The following is a 19,548-nucleotide window of genomic DNA, read 5'->3' on the forward strand; positions in this document are numbered from 1 at the left end:
GTTGCCTCTTGATTTCTGGCTGTCTCTATCCAATAAATAAAAAAAGATAACAGTCATAACCTTACCCCGTTTACTTTTTTAGATAGAGACAGAGAGGCAACAAGGTAGAAAGGGAGAGACAGTGACAGAGACCACGGCACGGAGGCTTCATCCAATGTTCGGGGGGCTGGGCTTGAGCCTGGGTCTGAGCACATGATGAGGAGACATCTGACGCTGTCCTTTCTGAGTCTCTTCTCCTTAGCAGAGACAACCCCCTTCACAGAGAGCTGGGAAATCTACTTAGCACCTTCATCCCCGTCTCCTGTCACTCTGTCTGCAGGGAGAGGAAGCCACCAAGCCAGCGAGGGCAGTGGCAGACAGGACACTCATGTCTGCGTCCTCGTTCCATGTGATCCATGGAGACCCTGGGCTCAGAGTTCTCATTCCTCTGCTTTCACCTCTACCCCATAATGATCAAAATGTCCTGGTCTCTAATCTCCAGAAGGGACACAGGAGACCCTCCTATTCAGGACACAGACCCCGGTTTTCTGTAACATACAGTTACTGAAATTGTGCCATGCTGCTTCCTAAAAGTGTCCCAGGAAGGACAAAATGTTAGTTTATTTATTTGTCTATTTTCCCTTTTGTTGCCCTTGTTGTTTTTCATTGTTGTTGCAGTTATTATTGTTGTTATTGATGTCGTTGCTAGATAGGACAGAGAGAAATGGAGAGAGGAGGGGAAGACAGAGAGGGGGAGACAAAGACAGACACCTGCAGACCTGCTTCACCGCCTGTGAAGCGACTCCCCTGCAGGTGGGGAGCCGGGGGCTCGAACTGGGATCCTTACGCTGGTTATATACATATGTATATATGTATATATATATATATATATATATATTTTTTTTTTTTTTTTTTAATTATTATTATCTTTATTTATTGGAAAGAGACCGCCAGAAATCAAGAGGGAAGGGGGAGATAGAGAGGGAGAGAGACAAGAGACACCTGCAGCCCTGCTTCACCACTCACAAAGCATTCCCCCTGCAGGTGGGGACCAGGGGCTTGAACCTGGATCCTTGCGCACTTTAACATGCGCACTCAACCAGGTGCACCACCACCCAGCCCCCAAATATTAGTTACCGATGAGTCTCAGTGAACAAGGAAAGGGACAAGGGGCCAGGAGATAGCTCCCACACGAGCGAGCATACACTGTGCCATGCGTGAGGACTCGGGTTCGAGTCCTTGTGACGGGGGTGCCTGCATGGAGGAAATTTCCCAAGCAATGGAGCAGATGTGTGTCGTCTCTCCTCTCCGTCTCCCTCGTCCTCTACCTTATGAAAATAAGAGGAGGAAGAGGAAGATGAGGAGAATGAAGAGGAGGAAAAAGAGGAGGAGGGGGAAGAAGAGGAGGAGAGGAGGAAAATGAAGAAGAGGAGGTGAAAGAGGAGGAGGAGGAGAAAGAGAGAAAAAGCAAAAGGAGCAGGTTTTTTTTTTCTTTTTCTTTTTCTATTAGGCGCACATCAGGGAAGATGTGATTTTGGCTCTAGATGGTGTGTTCTGTCGAGGGCTACAGGGGTCTAAGGCTGGCAGGAGTGGGGGGATAGGGCAGCCCCAGGAGTGTGGAGACAACCTTTCTCTGCTTGTCCTCCTCCTGCAGCATCTGCAGCCTTTTGGTCTCCATGGCCTTCTGCTGGATGCTCTCTGTGGTGAGAGGGTTGCAGTTGTTGTGTCCAGGGAGCAAGCGGAAGTAGCGATTCTTTTCTGGGTCAAAGTAAAACCCTGGTAGATCTGGAAGTCAGGGAGAGAAGACCCACCTCAACATGGTGAATTGACACACTGGCCGACTCCTGCCGCTTGTCTTCTGAGGGTGGGAGCAGGGGACTGGGGGAGGGTCGGGAGCCAGCTGTCGGCATCCCAGTCACCATCCTGGACCAGCGCAGCCCTGGAGAGAGCAGATCCCAGGCCCCCCTTTTCCGATATACCGCGTTCCTCCCTTTATTTCAGTTTGCTCCCACAATTTCCCGAGTCAGATGCATGGGCTGCCAACACAGATGTAGTGCACTCACAGCAAGAGAAGGCACACAGGGCTGAGGCGAGGCGGCAGTCAGAGCAGACACTGCCGCCAGGCAGGACCAGGCCTCACCTTCCTCCAGCAGACGGTCTTACCTGGAGCAGAGGGGCTGCCGGCTGTGCCGGACGAAGTGGACGGGGCCTCGGCGTCTCCGGGGCCGGCATCCTGTGGGCTTTGCTGTGTCTCTGGGATGTACCTGCGGACACAGGCACGGAACCTGCAGTGAGGGCTTGGGTTCCCGTCGTTCTGATTGCAGGTGCCCGGGGGGGGGGGGGGGGGGCTGAGGGAGGCAGTTCGGGCAGCTCTGCAGCCTTTACGTTGACTCTTCTGTTAATCTGGAGAGCCACTGACCCCACTTTGGCTGGAAAGCAGCTTCCCTACTAAAAAGTACACTAAAGGGAGTCGGGCTGTAGAGCAGTGGGTTAAGCGCAGGTGGCACAAAGCGCAGGGACCGGCATAAGGATCCCGGTTCGAACCCCGGCTCCCCACCTGCAGGGGAGTCGCTTCACAGGCGGTGAAGCAGGTCTGCAGGTGTCTGTCTTTCTCTCCCCGTCTCTGTCTTCCCCTCCTCTCTCCATTTCTCTCTGTCCTATCCAACAACGATGACATCAATAACTACAACAATAAAACAACAAGGGCAACAAAAGGGAATAAATAAATTAAATAAAAATAAATAAATAAAAAAAGAATTATTTTAAAACATCTTTAAAAATGTTCCAGATAAAAGAGGGGGGAGAAATCTTTGCCAAGGACTGGCGACTAGCTCATTTGTATAGTGAGCCGCTCTGTCATGTGTACAACTCAGGCTCGAACCCAGTCCCAAGTACACTGAAGTTTTGGTGCTGTGATCTCCGATACTCTCCTGCTTTTTTAAAAAAAACTAAATTAAAAAAAAAAATTTTTTTTTTCCTTCAGGGTTATCACTGGGGCTCGGTGCTGACACTATGAATCCACTACTCCTAGTAGCCTTTTTTTTCTTCCCCATTTTATTGGATAGGAAAGAGAGTAATTGAGAGGGGAGGGAAAGATAGAGCGGGAAGAGCAAGCTAGACACCCGCAGACCTGCTCTACCACCTGTGAAGCGACCCTCCTGCAGGTGGAGGGCCGGGGGCTCAAACCGGGATCCTTATGTGGGTCCTTGTGCTTCATACTATGTACACTTAACGCGGTGCACCACTGCCTGGCCCCCTTCTCCTTCTGCTTTTAAAAAACTGTATGGAGAAATCTTTTAAAAAAGTTTTTGAGGGAGTCGGGTTGTAGCAAAGTGGGTTAATCGCAGGTGGTGCAAAGCACAAGGACCGGCATAAGGATCCCGGTTCGAGTTCCTGGCTCCCCACCTGCAGGGGAGTCACTTCACAGGCGGTGAAGCAGGTCTGCAGGTGTCTGTCTTTCTCTCCCCCACTCTGTCTTCCCCTTCCTCTCTCCATTTCTCTCTGTTCTATCCAACAACAACGACAACAATAACAATTACAACAATAAAACAAGGGCAACAAAAGGGAATAAATAAATAAAATAAATATAAAGTTTTTGAAAGTAATTTAATTTATTCTTTTAAATTTTTTTTATTTATTTGATAGAGACAGGGAGAAATTGAGAGGGGAAGGGGTAATAGAGACACCCACACCTGTGCTTCACCACTTGTGAAGCTTTCCCCCTGCAGGTGTGGGCCAAGAGCCCGAACCCGGGTCTTCACACACTGTCAAGGGAGTGTTTAACCAGGTGCGCCACCGCCTGGCCCCTTAGAGAACTCTTTACCAATAAGAATTTTCGCAGCTGGGTTCATTTGTCAGCTCAACAGCAGTTACAAGGCCAAGGGAATTTCATTCTTTATTGGATTCAGCAGAAAAAAAAGAAAAAAGAAAGATGAATTTGTACGTACTTGGCTACCCACGCTGCTAGATGGGGAAAAAGGAGTCAGGGGCCCAGAGGTTGGCTGGCTCAGTAACCCTGGGAGAGAGCTATGATTTAAACACTCAATTTACAAAGCCACCAGCAGCTTCTGGGGCAATTACAGGTTGAAGGACATAATGACAAAGCAAAGGATCTAATTTTGGAATCCTGATACCACTCATGCTAAGCAGAAACTCCTTCCTGCCCCGGGGCCCCTCCTTGCCTGAAGGAATACGAATGGCAAGAAATAGGTTGAAGGAATGAAAAAGTGTTCTCTTTTGTCTAGCAGTGCTAGCAAGACTTCAAGAGAAATTTAGTCATTCCCCATTTTTTTTATGACTGGGCCTTTCTGAGGCAGCTCATCTGTGATCAGCAGCGAGAGGCGGGCTTTGATGTGACGTGACAAATGTCGACCGTTCTCTAGAGTTTCTCGTCCAAGGACGGCTGCTCTAGAGTTTCCACACGAGCCCAGAAGGTGGCAGCCCAGCATGTTTCCAGGAGACGCTGCCAAAGCCCAGACTCACACACAGCTGCTGACATTTCGCTGCACACTGCGCTCCTGGTGGCGCAAGGAGTATCCGTGGTTCTCCTTACAAAACAGTAAACACCGGGCGAGGTCCCACTCTTTCCACAGTAGGGATTTAAGTTTGGGACTTGGGTTTGGAGTGGCAGATCTCACTCTTGGTAAAGTACAGAGGGCAGACTTAGGCCAGCAGTCCACTATGGAATTCCTATTTGCCATGGTGACCTGTAAGTGAAGTGGCTCTGCTTTGTTGAAAAGGGTGACTTAAAGTAACTAAGTACTTTGTCCATTTAGTTATTCTGTATATTTGTTAATGAGAGAGGGTGGAGGGACAGAGAACCTGAGCATTATTCTGGCACATTATTCAGGCGGCATCATCTAAGTTCATTTCCCACGTCTACGCCCGACCGGACCTGCCAATATACGCGGAGATCTTCGCCCACCCTGTCCGACGCTTGACGTCTCGTCACCCAATCTGGTCCCCTACGCCTACACTGAACTTCTCTGTTCCAGTCTCTTGGAAACAGAGCTGGCAGTCAGCTGAGGTAAAGAACAAACACCTCATCACAGACCCCTGCAAGAATCTCGGTTCAAGCCCCCAGCTCCTAACCTGCAGGGGAGTGAAGCAGGTCTGCGGGTCTCTGTCTTTCTTTCCCCCTTTCTGTCTTCCTCTCCTCTCTCGATTTCTCTGTCCTACCTGAAAACAACAACAGCAATGACAATAATAATAATGATAACAACAAGGGCAACAAAATGGGAAAAATGGCCACCAGGAACAGTGGATTCCTAGTGCAGGCACTGAGCCCCAGTGATAACCCTGGAAGCAAAAAAGATTAGACTTAAAAAAGAAATTATATTTATTTATTTTCCCTTTTGTTGCCCTTGATTTTTATTGTTGTTGTAGTTATTGATGTTGTTATCGATGTCGTCATTGTTAGATAGGACAGAGAGAAATGGAGAGAGGAGGGGAAGACAGAGAGGAGAGAGAAAGACTCCTGCAGACCTGCTGCGCTGCTTGTGAAGGGACTCCTCTGCAGGTGGGGTGAGCTGGGGGCTCAAATCGAGATTCTTGCGCTGGTCCTTGAGCTTAGCACCATGTGCACTTAACCCGCTGCACCAGACCCCCTATTTTTCCTTTTTTTTAAAACATTTTAAAAAATGTTTATTTTCCCTTTTGTTGCCCTTGTTTTTTATTGTTGTTGTAGTTATTGGTGTCATCGTTGTTGGATAGGACAGAGAGAAATGGAGAGAGGAGGGGAAGACAGAAGGGGAGAGAGAGACAGACGCCTGCAGACCTGCTTCACTGCCTATGAAGCGACTCCCCTGCAGGTGGGGAGCCGGGGGCTCGAACCGGGATCCTTACACCGGTCCTCGTGCTTCGTGCCACATGCGTTTAACCCGCTGCGCTACTGCCCAACTCCCTATTTTTTCCATTTTTATTGGATAGGACAGAGAGAAATTGAGAGAGGAGAGGGGGAGATAGACACCTGCAAATAAATAAATAAATGAACGAATAAATAAAATAAAAAGGAGAAAAGAAAGAAAGAAAGAAAGGAAGGAAGGAAGGAAGGAAGGAAGGAAGGAAGGAAGGAAGGAAAGAGAGTGCTGGGGAGACAGCATCATGTTGTGTAGAAGTCTTCCATGCTTGAGGCTCTGTGGTCCCAGGTTTAATCCCAAATACCACCATAAGCCAGAGCTGAGCAGTGCTCTGGACTCTCTTATTAAATAAGTACATAGATAGATAGATAAAAAGCAAGTAAGTAAGAAAGAGAGATATGGGCAAGAGAGATAGCATAATGGTTGTACATAAGACTTTCATGCTTGAGATTCTGAGGCACCAGAATCAAACCCCAACACGCCCGCCCATATACCAGAAATGAGCAGTGTTCCGGTTAATTAATAATAATAATAATAATAATATTGCATCAGATTTGCTTTTCTGAGTCCAGTGCAGATGCTCTGGCCAGGAGTCACACTCACTGTGAGAGCCATGCTGCAGGTGTTTCCTCTCTCTTTCTCCTTCTCTTTCTGTCTCTCTTGATTTCTGTATGTCTCTAGCAGCGGTCTTCCACGCAGTGAGCAGAGCAGCACGCAGGCAGGCCGGCCGGCCTTTTGCTGCCCTCCAGCCCCCAGCCCCACACTTGAACTAGCCCCCCGTGGCTGGTGGGCACACCAGGGCAACAGCACTTACTCACCTCTCAGTAGAGCTGCGCTGCCTGGACCCAGGGTTCTGCTGGTGGCCCCTTCTCCCATGCCTCCTACTTTGCCAGCTGCTTTTACGCATTTCTGGTCCTGAAAAAGAGAAACCGGGGAGTCTGGCAGTAGCGCAGTGGGTTAAGCGCACGTGGCACGAAGCGCAAGGATGGGAGCAAGGATCCCGGTTCGAGTCCCCGGCTCCCCACCTGCAGGGGTGAAGCAGGTCTGCAGGTGTCTATCTTTCTCTCCCTCTCTCTGTCTTCCCCTCCTCTCTCCATTTCTCTCTGTCCTATCCAACAACGATGACATCAATAACAATAACCACAATAAAATAACAAGGGCAACAAAAGGGAAAAAAATAGCCTCCAGGAGCAGTGGATTCATGCGCTGAGCCCCAGCAAAAAAAAAAAAAAAGAAAGAAAGAAAGAAAAAGGGAAACAGCAAAAAGGTAAACAGCAAAACAAAACAAAACAAAAAAACCACCAAAACTGAAACCTGACCAATTGCCCCTTTCCTAACACTTGATCCTCCTCTTGTCCTGGAGATGCTGATGATATTTAATCAAATATATCTTTAAAACTTTTCTTTACTATTTTTTAAAAAAAATTATTATTTATTTATTTATTCCCTTTTGTTGCCCTTGTTGTTTTATTGTTGTTGTTGTTGTTGGATAGGACAGAGAGAAATGGAGAGAGGAGGGGAAGACAGAGAGGGGGAGAGAAAGACAGACACCTGCAGACCTGCTTCACCGCCTGTGAAGCGACTCCCCTGCAGGTGGGGAGCCGGGGCCTCGAACCGGTATCATTACACCGGTCCTTGTGCTTTGTGCCACATGCGCTTAACCTGCTGCACTACAGTCCGACTCCCTCTTTACTATTTATAATAGCCAAAACCTGGAAGCAACCCAGGTGTCCAACAACAGATGAGTGGCTGAGCAAGTTGTGGTCTATATACACAATGGAATACTACTCAGCTATAAAAAAATGGTGACTTTACTGTTTTTAGCTGATCTTGGATGGACCTTGAAAAATTCATGTTCAGTAAAATGAGTCAGAAACAGAAGGATGAATATGGGATGATCTCACTCTCAGGCCGAAGTTGAAAAACAAGATCAGAAAAGAAAACACAAGTAGAACCTGAAATGGAATTGGCATATTGCACCAAAGTAAAAGACGCTGGGGTGGTTGGGTGGGGAGAATACAGGTCCATGAAGGATGATAAATGACATAGTGGGGATTGTACTGTTAAATGGGAAACTGGGGAATGTTATGCATGTACAAACTATTGTATTTACTGTTGAATGTAAAACATTAATCCCTCAATAAAGAAATAAAAAATTAAAAAAAAAAAAGAAACAGAAGGATGAATATGGGATGATCTCACTCTCAGGCAGAAGTTGAAAAACAAGATCAGAAAAGAAAACAGAAGTAGAACCTGAACTGGAATTGGCGTATCGCACCAAAGTAAAAGACTGTGGGATGGGTGGGTGGGGAGAATACAGGTCCAAGAAGGATGACAGAGGACCTAGTGGGGGTTGTATTGTTATATGGGAAACTGGGAAATGTTATGCATGTACAAACTAGTGTATTTACTGTTGAATGTAAAACATTAATTCCCCAATAAAGAAATTTAAAAAAATTACACTGGAGAGGTCTCCACTAGTGCTCTGGTTCTGTCAGTGAAATGACATCGGATGGGCTTGCTTACTGCTACTTTCCACCACAGGGAATTAGGCTGCCTTGCTGTTAATGCTGCTGTGAGGTCACCAGGTGCAGTCTTACACCACCTTTCGAGAAGCTACTACTCCTTTGTTGTAATCTCAGTTTGTTGATCATCTTGCAGTTCAGTAAATTCCTTAGTAGTTTTCAGGTCCTGATTGAAATCTGGAACCTCTGTAGAGGCCTCCTCTGGGCTGGCGTGTGCTCAGAGAAAGGCTTGGCCTCCTGGCCTGGCACTTGCCCCCACAGAATGGCAAAGATTTGGCACAGTTTTCCAGAAAACTTATGACTAGGCGTTTTGCAGTTTCTGGAATAATAGCTCTTTCCTACCCCAGAGGCCCCCTTGGATGTTTAGGCTGCAAGATTCTGAATGTGCGAACCCACGATGTAGCACAAGCGTAGATCCAGAAAAGGCTGGGTCCAGGAACCTGGAGGTTGTAAGGTGTGGGCTGGACTAGCTAGCCATGCAGGGTCGTCTGCAGACCCCGCCCCAGAAGCGTGGCCTTTCTGGACTCTGAGTGGGGGTGGGGGCAACGGAAAGCCAGGTGCAGCCAGGGACTAAATTCAGTGTGGGGGAGGGGCTTCTCTTCCCCCTGGCTCATCCTCACAGGAACTTGCACTGGAACAATAGAATGGCAAGATTTCTTTACTTTATGGGGGTGGGTGATGAAAATGGTCTGGTGTTAGTGCAGTTAGTCACACAACCTTGCGATTATATGTAATAAATTCTAAATTGTGTATACTTTAAAATGGCTAATTTTAATGGCATGTGAATCACTCCGTAAAAACAAAAAGGGGGAGGGGGGACGGGCGGTAGCGCTGCGGGTTAAGCGCATGTGGAGCAAAGCGCAAGGACCGGGGTAAGGATCCGGGTTCGAACCCCGGTTCCCCACCTGCAGGGGAGTCGCTTCACAGGCGGTGAAGCAGGTCTGCAGGTGTCTGTCTTCCCCTCCTCTCTCCATTTCTCTCTCTCCTATCTAACAATGAACGACATCAACAACAATAATAACCACAACAAGGCTACAACAACAAGGGCAACAAAAGGGGAAAAGAGATGACCTCTAGGAGCAGTGGGTTCATGGTGCAGGCACCGAGCCCCCGGCTCCCCGCCTGCAGGGGAGTCGCTTCACAGGCGGTGAAGCAGGTCTGCAGGTGTCTGTCTTTCTCTCCCCCTCTCTGTCTTCCCCTCCTCTCTCCATTTCTCTCTGTCCTATCCAACAACGACATCAACAACAATAATAATAACATAACAAGGCTAAAACAACAAGGGCAACAAAAGGGGGAAAAATAGCCTCCAGGAGCAGTGGATTCATGGTGCAGGAATGGAGTTCCAGCAATAACGCTGGAGGCAAAACCAAACCAAACCAACCAAACAAACAAAAGACTTGCCACAATAGTACTATAATATTCAAAGTGAGAAGCACCCTGTATAACCTAAATATAGAGGAGTTAAGATTATTGACTCCTGGACTGCACACTGGGAAATGCTAAGATTATGGGCTGGTCACGGCAAACTCTACATGGGCTTCCAAGCCCACCACCTACCGTGAGCTGGCATTTTAAACTCTATTTCATAAATTAGGAAACTGAGGCTAAGGACCTAGAGTGATGGGGCGGGGGAGGGGGGCTTTCACCCAACTGGTCTGCTGCTAGGATGACACGTTTTCTAATTTCCATTGTTATTTAAAACTGTTAGAGGCTTTGGAATTTTGTTTGTTTCCTCCAGAAACTCCTCTTACTTCATCGCCCCCCCCACCCCACCGCCCAGCAATTCCATTCACAAAACAATGTCTACAGACCATCCCACCCCTATGAAGGGATAGAAAGACAGGACAGGCTTTCTGGACCCGGCCGACACTCTGGCTAGTCCAGCGCACAATTCAGGCCTGCAGGTAACCTTGAAAAACCTGGCTTCAGGGGGCTGGGCAGTGGCGCACCAGGTTAAGTGCACACACTGCCACGCAAGGACCCTGGTCCAGCCACCCCCCCCACCCTCCCCTACCTGCAGGGGGAAAAATGTCACAAGCAGTGAAGCAGGTCTGCAGGTATCTCTCTGTGTCTCTCCCTTTCTATCCCACTTCCCTCTCAATTTCTCTCTGTCCTATCAAATTAAATAATAAATACAAGTTAAAAAATTAAAAAGAATGATTTCTAAGGCGAGGATAGATAGCATAATGTTTATACAAAAAGACTCTCATGCCTGAGGCTCCGATGTCCCAGGTTCAATCCCCTACACCCCTGATTAGTGTTCTGATTATAAAGGAAAAGAAAAAAGAAACAAAAAAAGCCTGAGTCAGTTCGGGGCTCCCACCACTTACAGTTCCTGAGTTACCTTGGGCAAGTGGCAAGCTCACCTGCTTTGTGTTCTTTCTGGAACACAAAGGCACAGCTGTCTATCTCCCAGGGCTGGAATGCAGAAAATTTAACCAGTGCCTAGGAAGCAGGTAACACTACCTGGCACTCAGTTATACTGACAGAAGTCTACCACAAATGTTAAACTCCCAGAGAAACCGCCGCCAAAGGCCAGCAGTCCAGCCATCATCCAAGTTTAGGGGAATAAAATAAAAGAATGCTTCGGGTGAGACACTGATCAGTGAGACCGCCTCCCCCCGTGTTTCCCGCTGGAGATTCATTTGCACAAGTCAAACCGGGCTCCCCACACCCACGGATCCTGCAGCCCTCGAGCTCGCAGGTCCAAGATCCCCAGCCACTGTCAGGCCGGCTTTCCACGTGTTCGGTCCTCCCCGCCCCTTTCTCAGGCCTTGCCCTTCACGCCCCTGTCGCACACCGGATTTTGTGCGAGGAGCAGCAGCAGCAGTTCCCGGACGGATGGCGATAGACACCTCAGTCAGCACAAACTTACCAGGGAAGGTCCTTTAAGCTCCGGATCGGGCCCAGGATCCGCTGGAGTAGGTGCTCAACGTGGAAGGACCCGGAAGAACCAGGCGCAGCTGTCCTCCAATGAGCGGTGTCCATTCTTGTGTCGTCACGGTCGATAGGACAACGGTCTCCGCCCTTCCTTCTGATTGGACGTGTTTTTTTTTTTTTTTTTTTGACGGTCTCTGCGGCGGATTTTACGGAGAGGGCGGGGCTTGGATGTCGGGGCGAGAGGCCGCACGTCTAGGGGCGAATCTGGGCCTGGCGCGTATAGGGGCGGAACCAAGTGAATAGGGGCGTGGCCACACAGATTTGGGGGCGGGGTCAGAGACTTGTTTTTCCATCCCGGGAACTTCATGGAGGCTTTCCGCATTTCTTTCTTTCTCCATTTCTTTCTTCATTTCTTTTTCTTTCTCTCTTTCCTTCTTTCTTTCTTTCTTTCCTTCTTTCTCTTTCTTTTTTCTTTTCTTTCCCTTCCTTCCTTCCTTTATCTCTCTCTCTTTCTCTGTCTCTTTCTTTCTTCCCTTTTTGTTGCCCTTGTTGTTTTATTGTTGTAGTCATTATATTGTTGTTGTTATTATTGTCGTCATTGTTGGATAGGACAGAGAGAAATGGAGAGAGGAGGGGAAGACAGAGGGGGAGAGAAAGATAGACACCTGCAGATCTGCTTCACTGCTTGGGAAGCAACTTTATGGAGATTTTCTGACAAGCACTGGTTGTGCTCTCGCCTCTCAGGAACACTCTTCAAAATCGAGAGTTGGGGAGGAGGAAAATTGTGGAAAGGGAAATGGAGGCTCAACATGAACAGGCAGTTAACAGGCAGTGACTTACTTCTGTAGGGACCTCTGGCACTTGAGTCTGCTGTTTTAGTTCTATGTGATACTAAGGTGCAGAGAGCTTTATGTTCTGAACTGGAGCCAGGAAACCTCAATTTTAGGTCTGGTTACTTTTGCTACTTACTGTGTAATCCTCGCGAGTCTCTTTGCTTCTCTGTTCCCTGATTTCCCCTACTGAAACAAAACTGTTTATCTCACATTCCATCTTTCCAGTGGCAAAGTTTGCTCATCCAACGAATATTTCCAGAATGTTCTGTGTTCTGTACCTGTTCTAGGTCTCAGCTGACTGATCAAATCTCCTGAAAGAAAATAGCTACCAGGATAGAAGACAGCTTTGTGGGGAAAGCTGGATTTTGAATAGATGGACTCAGTTGTTGCCCTTGGCAAACCTGGCCTGTATGTACCCTTGTTAATTCAGGTTGCTGTGAGTGACTGGACCCACAAGACAATAGGTTGTGGGGCTTAGTGGTGAGAATTTCAGCTTCCAGTTTTATTTTATTTTTAGACAGAGACAATACCGAAGCTTCCTTCAGTGTAGGGGCCAGGTTAGAACCTGAGTCACACACATGGCAAAGCAGCACGCTACCCAAGTGAGCTATTTCCCTGGCTCTCAACTTCAAGTTTTCAAACAAATGGCAGAGGGAGAGGTAGTGAGGTGAGAGACAGGTGTATAACCAGAACAAAGTATACCTTCATGAAATCTGAACAGCAAGTCTGGAAGAGAAGGCAGAAATTCTAAGAAGGGTCATTGTATTTTATTGTTTGTTATCGCCAAGGCGTCATCTCTCCAGGACAATCTTTTCAGAAAGATAGATAGAGAGAAAGAGAGTAATAGATACCATAGCACCAGAGCTTCCTTCAATACAGTGGGGCTGGCCTTGAACCTGGGTCACACACATGGCAAAGCAGTGTAAGAAAAAAATCAAGTTAATTAATTAATGAAAGATTTCGAGGAAACCAGAGCATCACTCTGGCACATGTTAACTAGGGATCAAACTCAGGACCTCGTGCTTGAGCATTCAATACTTTGCCTACTGTGCCACCTCCAGAAACTCTAAACCAAACTAGCAGTCTATTTCAAGGAATAGTGAGGCATTCGTTTTGGCTAGATGGGAGAGGACCCTCGAAAGCCAAGGAACCCTCGAAATAGCCGAGGCAGTTTGGGTCAAATGTCAGGGAAGGCTGGCAAAACAGCTCACTTGCATAGTACACTGCTTTGCCACAAACAGGGTCCAAGATTGGCCTGGCCCCCACCACAATGGGGGCAACCTTTGATACTGCCGTCTCTCTCTCTCTTTCTGCCTCTTTGTTTATGTATGAATAAACTTCTTTCTCCCCCCAGAGCACTGATTAGATTTGGCTTATGGTGGTGTGGGGGATTGAACCTGGGACCTCAGAGCCTCAGGCATGAGACTGCATAACCATTATGCTATCTCCCCTGCTCTTTGTCTCTATTAAAAAAAAAAAAAAGCCAGGGAAAGGAGCAGGCAGAATGCCTGAAGGTTTGAAAGCTGGAGAGTGACAGGGGGAGCTGTGCTTGGGATCAGAGCAGCACTCCAGTATATGTGGTGCTAGGACTCCAACCTGGAACTTAAGGACATGCAAGTCTGGTGCTCCCCCAGTTCAGCTGTCTCCCCCTTCACCATCTTGTAGTCAAATCTCAGCGCTCCTCTATTTTGAAGCTCTTTCTTTTAAAATTATCTTTATTTATTTATTTATTGACTTAGGGACAGCCAGCAGTTGAGAGGGAAGGGGGTGATAGAGAGGCAGAGAGACAGACACCTGCAGCCCTGCTTCACCACTTGCAAAGCTTTCCCCCCTGCAGGTGGGAGTCGGGGGTTTGAACCCGCGTCCTTGTGCATTTTAACATGTGCTCTCAATCAAGTGTGCCATCACCCAGCTCCACTTTGGAACTCTTTGAATTAGATGTTTCAACACATTTCAGTAAGGGAGATCAGTTTCATCACTGGACATCTGCTCAGCACTTGGGTGGGCAGCCCCACAGCCCTGAGGCTGGAGGGGGTCGAGGGCCAGGGACTGAGGGGCTTGCCTGCAGGATGCTGGGTGGAGAGCCAGGCGGAGCTGCGTGTGGTGCTGTGATATTGTGAGCTGGAGAAAGACTACTACTCTGCTCGGTGCACCACTTCAAGGTGACCTCTGGGGCTAGCAGTCTCCCCAGGGGCAGTCCTGCTTGCCACCCAGTCTGAGACACAGCCTGACTCTCTGGTGCCCTCTAGGCTAGGAAGATGGGGACCTGGGGAGGTAGCGCAGCAGGTTAAGCGCACATGGCACAAAGCGCAAGGCTGAAGGATCCCTGTTGGAGCCCCCGGCTCCCCACCTGGAGGGGTCGCTTCACAGGCGGTGAAGCAGGTCTGCAGGTGTCTGTCTTTCTCTCCCCCTCTCTGTCTTCCCCTCCTCTCTCCATTTCTCTCTGTCCTATCCAACAAGGACGACATCAATAACAGCTATAACAACAATGAAAAACAACAAGGGCAATAATAGAGAATAAATAAATAAGTATTTAAAAAAGCTTTAAAAAATATTATAAAGAAAGAAGATGGGGACCCGGGCGGCCTCTCGGCACCTGGCCCACCAGTGCAAGGGCAGAGAGGAGGGGTGGCTGTGCATGCCCGTCCCCCGGAGCCATCTGCCTGTGCAAGGTGTGCCCACCCTCCCCGGTGTGACTGGCGCCGCCTCCCGGGCTCCTGCAGCAGCGGGGGAGGCTCCTGGCCAGCAGGCCTTTCCGTGGAGCTCGCAGGTGCTGCACCTACACGGCCGCTTCCGGCCAGGTCTCGCGAGAAAGCTGCCACGTGGCTTTTGCATGACGCTCACCTGGCCTTCCCTGCCGCTCAGGGTCACCAGGAGGGGACCCGGCCACAGCGGCTGCATTTGGGGTGGGGGGTGCAGAGGGCAGCCCTGCATGGCCTGTGGCAGGACGGCTGTGCACAGGGTGGGACAGGGTGGGGCAGCCCCCTCCCCGGGAGAAAGAACCAGACCACGAGCTCCTGTGCAGCTCCCCGATGAGCAGGCCAGGTGAGCAGGCCAGGTGAGCAGGCCAGGTGAGCAGGCCAGGTGAGCAGGCCGGGTGAGCAGGACAGGTGAGCAGGCCAGGTGAGCAGGTCGGGTGAGCAGGACAGGTGAGCAGGACAGGTGAGCAGGTCGGGTGAGCAGGCCGGGTGAGCAGTCCAGGTGAGCAGAACAGGTGAGCAGGCCGGGTGAGCAGGCCAGGTGAGCAGGCCGGGTGAGCAGGACAGGTGAGCAGGCCAGGTGAGCAGGTCGGGTGAGCAGGCCAGGTGAGCAGGCCGGGTGAGCAGGCCGGGTGAGCAGGCCGGGTGAGCAGGACAGGTGAGCAGGCCGGGTGAGCAGGTCGGGTGAGCAGGCCAGGTGAGCAGGCCGGGTGAGCAGGCCAGGTGAGCAGGCCGGGTGAGCAGAACAGGTGAGCAGTCCAGGTGAGCAGAACAGGTGAGCAGGACAGGTGAGCAGGCCAGGTGAGCAGGCCGGGTGAGCAGGCCAGGTGAGCAGGCCAGGTGAGCAGGCCAGGTGAGCAGGCCAGGTGAGCAGGCCAGGTGAGCAGGCCAGGTGAGCAGGTCGGGTGAGCAGGACAGGTGAGCAGGCCAGGTGAGCAGGTCGGGTGAGCAGGCCGGGTGAGCAGTCCAGGTGAGCAGAACAGGTGAGCAGGCCAGGTGAGCAGGCCAGGTGAGCAGGCCGGGTGAGCAGGCCAGGTGAGCAGGCCAGGTGAGCAGGTCGGGTGAGCAGGCCAGGTGAGCAGGCCGGGTGAGCAGGCCGGGTGAGCAGGACAGGTGAGCAGGCCGGGTGAGCAGGCCGGGTGAGCAGGACAGGTGAGCAGGCCGGGTGAGCAGGTCGGGTGAGCAGGCCAGGTGAGCAGGCCGGGTGAGCAGGCCAGGTGAGCAGGCCGGGTGAGCAGGCCAGGTGAGCAGTCCAGGTGAGCAGAACAGGTGAGCAGGACAGGTGAGCAGGCCAGGTGAGCAGGCCAGGTGAGCAGGCCAGGTGAGCAGGCCGGGTGAGCAGGTCGGGTGAGCAGGCCAGGTGAGCAGGCCGTGTGAGCAGGATGGGTGAGCAGAACAGGTGAGCAGGCCGGGTGAGCAGGCCGGGTGAGCAGGCCAGGTGAGCAGGCCGTGTGAGCAGGATGGGTGAGCAGAACAGGTGAGCAGGCCGGGTGAGCAGGCCGGGTGAGCAGGCCAGGTGAGCAGGCCGGGTGAGCAGGCCAGGTGAGCAGGCCAGGTGAGCAGAACAGGTGAGCAGGACAGGTGAGCAGGCCGGGTGAGCAGGCCAGGTGAGCAGGCCGGGTGAGCAGAACAGGTGAGCAGAACAGGTGAGCAGGCCAGGTGAGCAGAACAGGTGAGCAGAACAGGTGAGCAGGCCAGGTGAGCAGGCCAGGTGAGCAGGCCGGGTGAGCAGGCCGGGTGAGCAGGCCAGGTGAGCCGGCAGGTGAGGCGACCACCTGGCGGGCCCTGGCCTCTCTCAGTACCCGCCGTCCTCTGGACACTTCGCCAAGGCCCCAGGCTGCAGCTTCACCTTCTCCCTCCACCTCCACCTCGACACCTTTCCCGTTAGACTGAGCTTCAGGTAGAAATTGTTTTATCTAATTATTATTTTTTTTATTTATGCCAGTCTAATTTATGGTACTGTATGAAAAAAAAAACAACCTCAACTTATAAATTGCCAAGTAAATTGTGAAATTTCTGGGGTTCAGAGGTGGATTTCAATTTTTTTTTTTAAGATTTATTAATTAGGAAGTCAGGCGGTGGCGCAGCGGGTTAAGCGCCCGCGGCGCAAAGCGCAAGGACCAGCGTAAGGATCCCTGTTCGAGCCCCCAGCTCCCCACCTGCAGGGGAGTCGCTTCACAGGCGGTGAAGCAGGTCTGCAGTTGCCTTTCTCTCCCCCTCTCTGTCTTCCCCTCCTCTCTCCATTTCTCTCTGTCCTATCTAACAATGACAACATCAATAATAACTACAATTATAAACAACAAGGGCAACAAAAGGGAATAAATAAATAGTAAAAAAAATTTTTTTTAAAGATTTATTAATTAGAAGGCCAAGTGCTGGCGCACTCGGTTAAGCACACACATCACTATGTACAAAGACCGCGGGTTCCAGCTCCCGCCTCCTTGTTAAGCAGGTCTACAGTTGTCTATCTGTCTCCCTCTCTCCCTCCCTCTATTCTCTTTCTCTCTTTTAAAAAAATATTTTATTTAATTTATTAATGAGAAAGATAGGAGGAGAGACAGACAGAACCAGATAATACTTTGATACATGGCTGCCAGGGCTTGAACTTAGGACCTCAACCGTAACAGTCTAATGCTTAATCCACTGCACCATCTCACGGACCACCTCTCTCCCTCTCTATCCCCCTTTCTTCTCTCAGTTTTTCTCTGTCCTGTCAAATGAAAATAGAAAGAAAAAAAAAAAAGGAAAAGTGGTTGCCTGGAGCAGTGGATTTGTAGTGCAGGCACCTAGCCCCAGCAATAAGCCTGGAGGGGGACAAAAAGTAAAGAAAAAAATATGTATGTATAAGATATGGAGAGACAGACAAACACCCAGGGCCTTACTTAACTCTGATACATGTAGTAGTGGGGATTGGATTCAAGACCTCATGATTGAGAGTCCAACTCTTAAAATTTAAAAAAAATATTTGTTTATTAACACCAGAGAGAGAAGCAGAGTGTCATGCTGGTATCTGTGATGTCAAGACCCCTTGCTCGAGTCCAACACTGTCTGCCGCGCTCGCTACCTCCTGGCCCTCATATTCCAGTTTCCATTATTCCGTTCTCGGGTTCTCTCCACTCCTCATAGCTTTTGAAACCAATTACTATTTTTCTTTTTCTAAAGATTTATTTATTTATTTATTCCCTTTTGTTGCCCTTGTTGTTTTATTGTTGTAGTTATTATTTGTTGTTGTTATTGGATAGGACAGAGAGAAATGGAGAGAGGAGGGGAAGACAGAGAGGGGGAGAGAAAGACAAACACCTGCAGAACTGCTTCACCGCCTGTGAAGCGACTCCCCTGCAGGTGGGGAGCCGGGGGCTCGAACCCATTGCGCTACCACCCGACTCCTGAATCCATTTTTTTTTTTTTTTCTTTTTGGCCACCAGGGTTATCGCTGGGGCTTGGGGCCCAGTGCAGTGCTTCACTGCTTGTGAATCTCTAATGCTCCAGGTGGAGATGGGGGCTGGAACCTGGGTCCTTGCGCATGGTAACATGTGCACTCTACCAGGCTGCCCTCCCCCACTCCCCTTTTGTTTTTGGCACCGGGATTATCACTAGGGCTTGGTACTTGTGAGGACTCCATGGCTCCTGGAAGAATTTTTTTTTTCTTTTGTTTTTCCTTGTTAGAAGGTAGGAGTCTACAGACAGAAGACATGACACCTGCAGCACTGCTCCACTGCTTGTGAAGTTCCCCCCTGCAGGTGGGGACTGGGGATTTGATCCTGGATCCTTGCATGTGGTAGCAAGTGCATTCTACTAGGTTAACCCTCCCCCCTTTATTCACTATAATTTTATTAGAGAACAAGGCTCATCCCAGTCCTCTTTTTCTATTTCCTTCTCCCAACAGTGAAGCTGTAGTGTTTTTCGTTTATTTCCTTTCTTGATCCATCTTTCCGTACCTGCCGTGACCACCTCTCCCACCCAGGCAGATAGATGCCCCCACCTCACACAGACTCTGGAGCAGGCTTTCCACCCCAGCCCCAAAGAGGTTGCCTCCTCTACATGTGGAGACAGCAAGCACTACATGTGGAGATAGACACCGTCTGAGACAGACAAAATCCTTGCTTTCAAGGAACTTACAGTCGAATGGTGCCAGAGGCAGAACAGAGAAATGAAAGTAAAATGCCCTTGTTGCTTATGGTTGTTGTTGGATAAGACAGAGAGAAATCAGGAGAGGAGGTGAAGACAGAGAGGGGAGACACACCTGCAGACCTGCTTCACCGCCTGTGCAGCGACCCCCATGCAGGTGGGAGCCAGGGCTCGAACTGGGATCTGAACTGGGATCCTTAGACTGGTCTGTGTGCTCCTTGCCATGTGTGCTTAACCTGCTGTGCCACTGCCACCCCCTCGACCCCCCTTTTTTTTATTTAACTAGAGCACTGCTCAGCTCTGCTGTGTGGTGGTCCTGGGGACTGAACCTGGGAGCTCAGAGCCTCAGGCCTGCAAGGCATTTGCATAACCATTATGCAGTCTCCCCAACCCCGGGATGTGTTGATTCCTCTCTTTTTATGCTTTGCCCCCACTGACCTCTGCACCGCTCTGTGCGCAGCTGCAATATGCATTACTTTGGCTTCCTCTGCTGCCTGACTGCTAACTGAGCTCTGAACCTATAAGTAGAAGAGCCAGAGTGAGAGGCAATCAGGCATTTATTTGGGAGGGTCAGAGATCAAAGCTCGGGCTATACAGTTTCAGGTGGAAACCCAACATGCGCAGTCGGTTAAGCGCACATGGCGCA

The 19,548-nt window shown here is 49.9% G+C and overlaps 1 protein-coding gene across 2 annotated transcripts in view; it reads right to left on the reverse strand.

Annotated features, from left to right (window-relative positions):
- The window catches only part of DCAF4 (DDB1 and CUL4 associated factor 4), a 34,063-nt gene extending 22,713 nt beyond the window's left edge, over positions 1-11,350 (reverse strand). For both annotated transcript variants that reach the window (XM_060175494.1, XM_007521751.3), the window contains exons 1-4: positions 11,238-11,350; positions 6,656-6,752; positions 2,143-2,243; positions 1,607-1,764 (exon numbers count right to left, since the gene is read on the reverse strand). In XM_060175494.1, the coding sequence (XP_060031477.1) occupies positions 1,607-1,764; positions 2,143-2,243; positions 6,656-6,744 (348 nt within the window). In that variant the 5' untranslated portion in view covers positions 6,745-6,752; positions 11,238-11,350. The remainder of the gene's footprint in view (positions 1-1,606; positions 1,765-2,142; positions 2,244-6,655; positions 6,753-11,237) is intronic.
- Between the last annotated feature and the right edge of the window lie 8,198 nt (positions 11,351-19,548).

Source organism: Erinaceus europaeus, chromosome 16 (genome assembly GCF_950295315.1).
Source record: "Erinaceus europaeus chromosome 16, mEriEur2.1, whole genome shotgun sequence".
NCBI lineage: Eukaryota > Metazoa > Chordata > Mammalia > Eulipotyphla > Erinaceidae > Erinaceus > Erinaceus europaeus.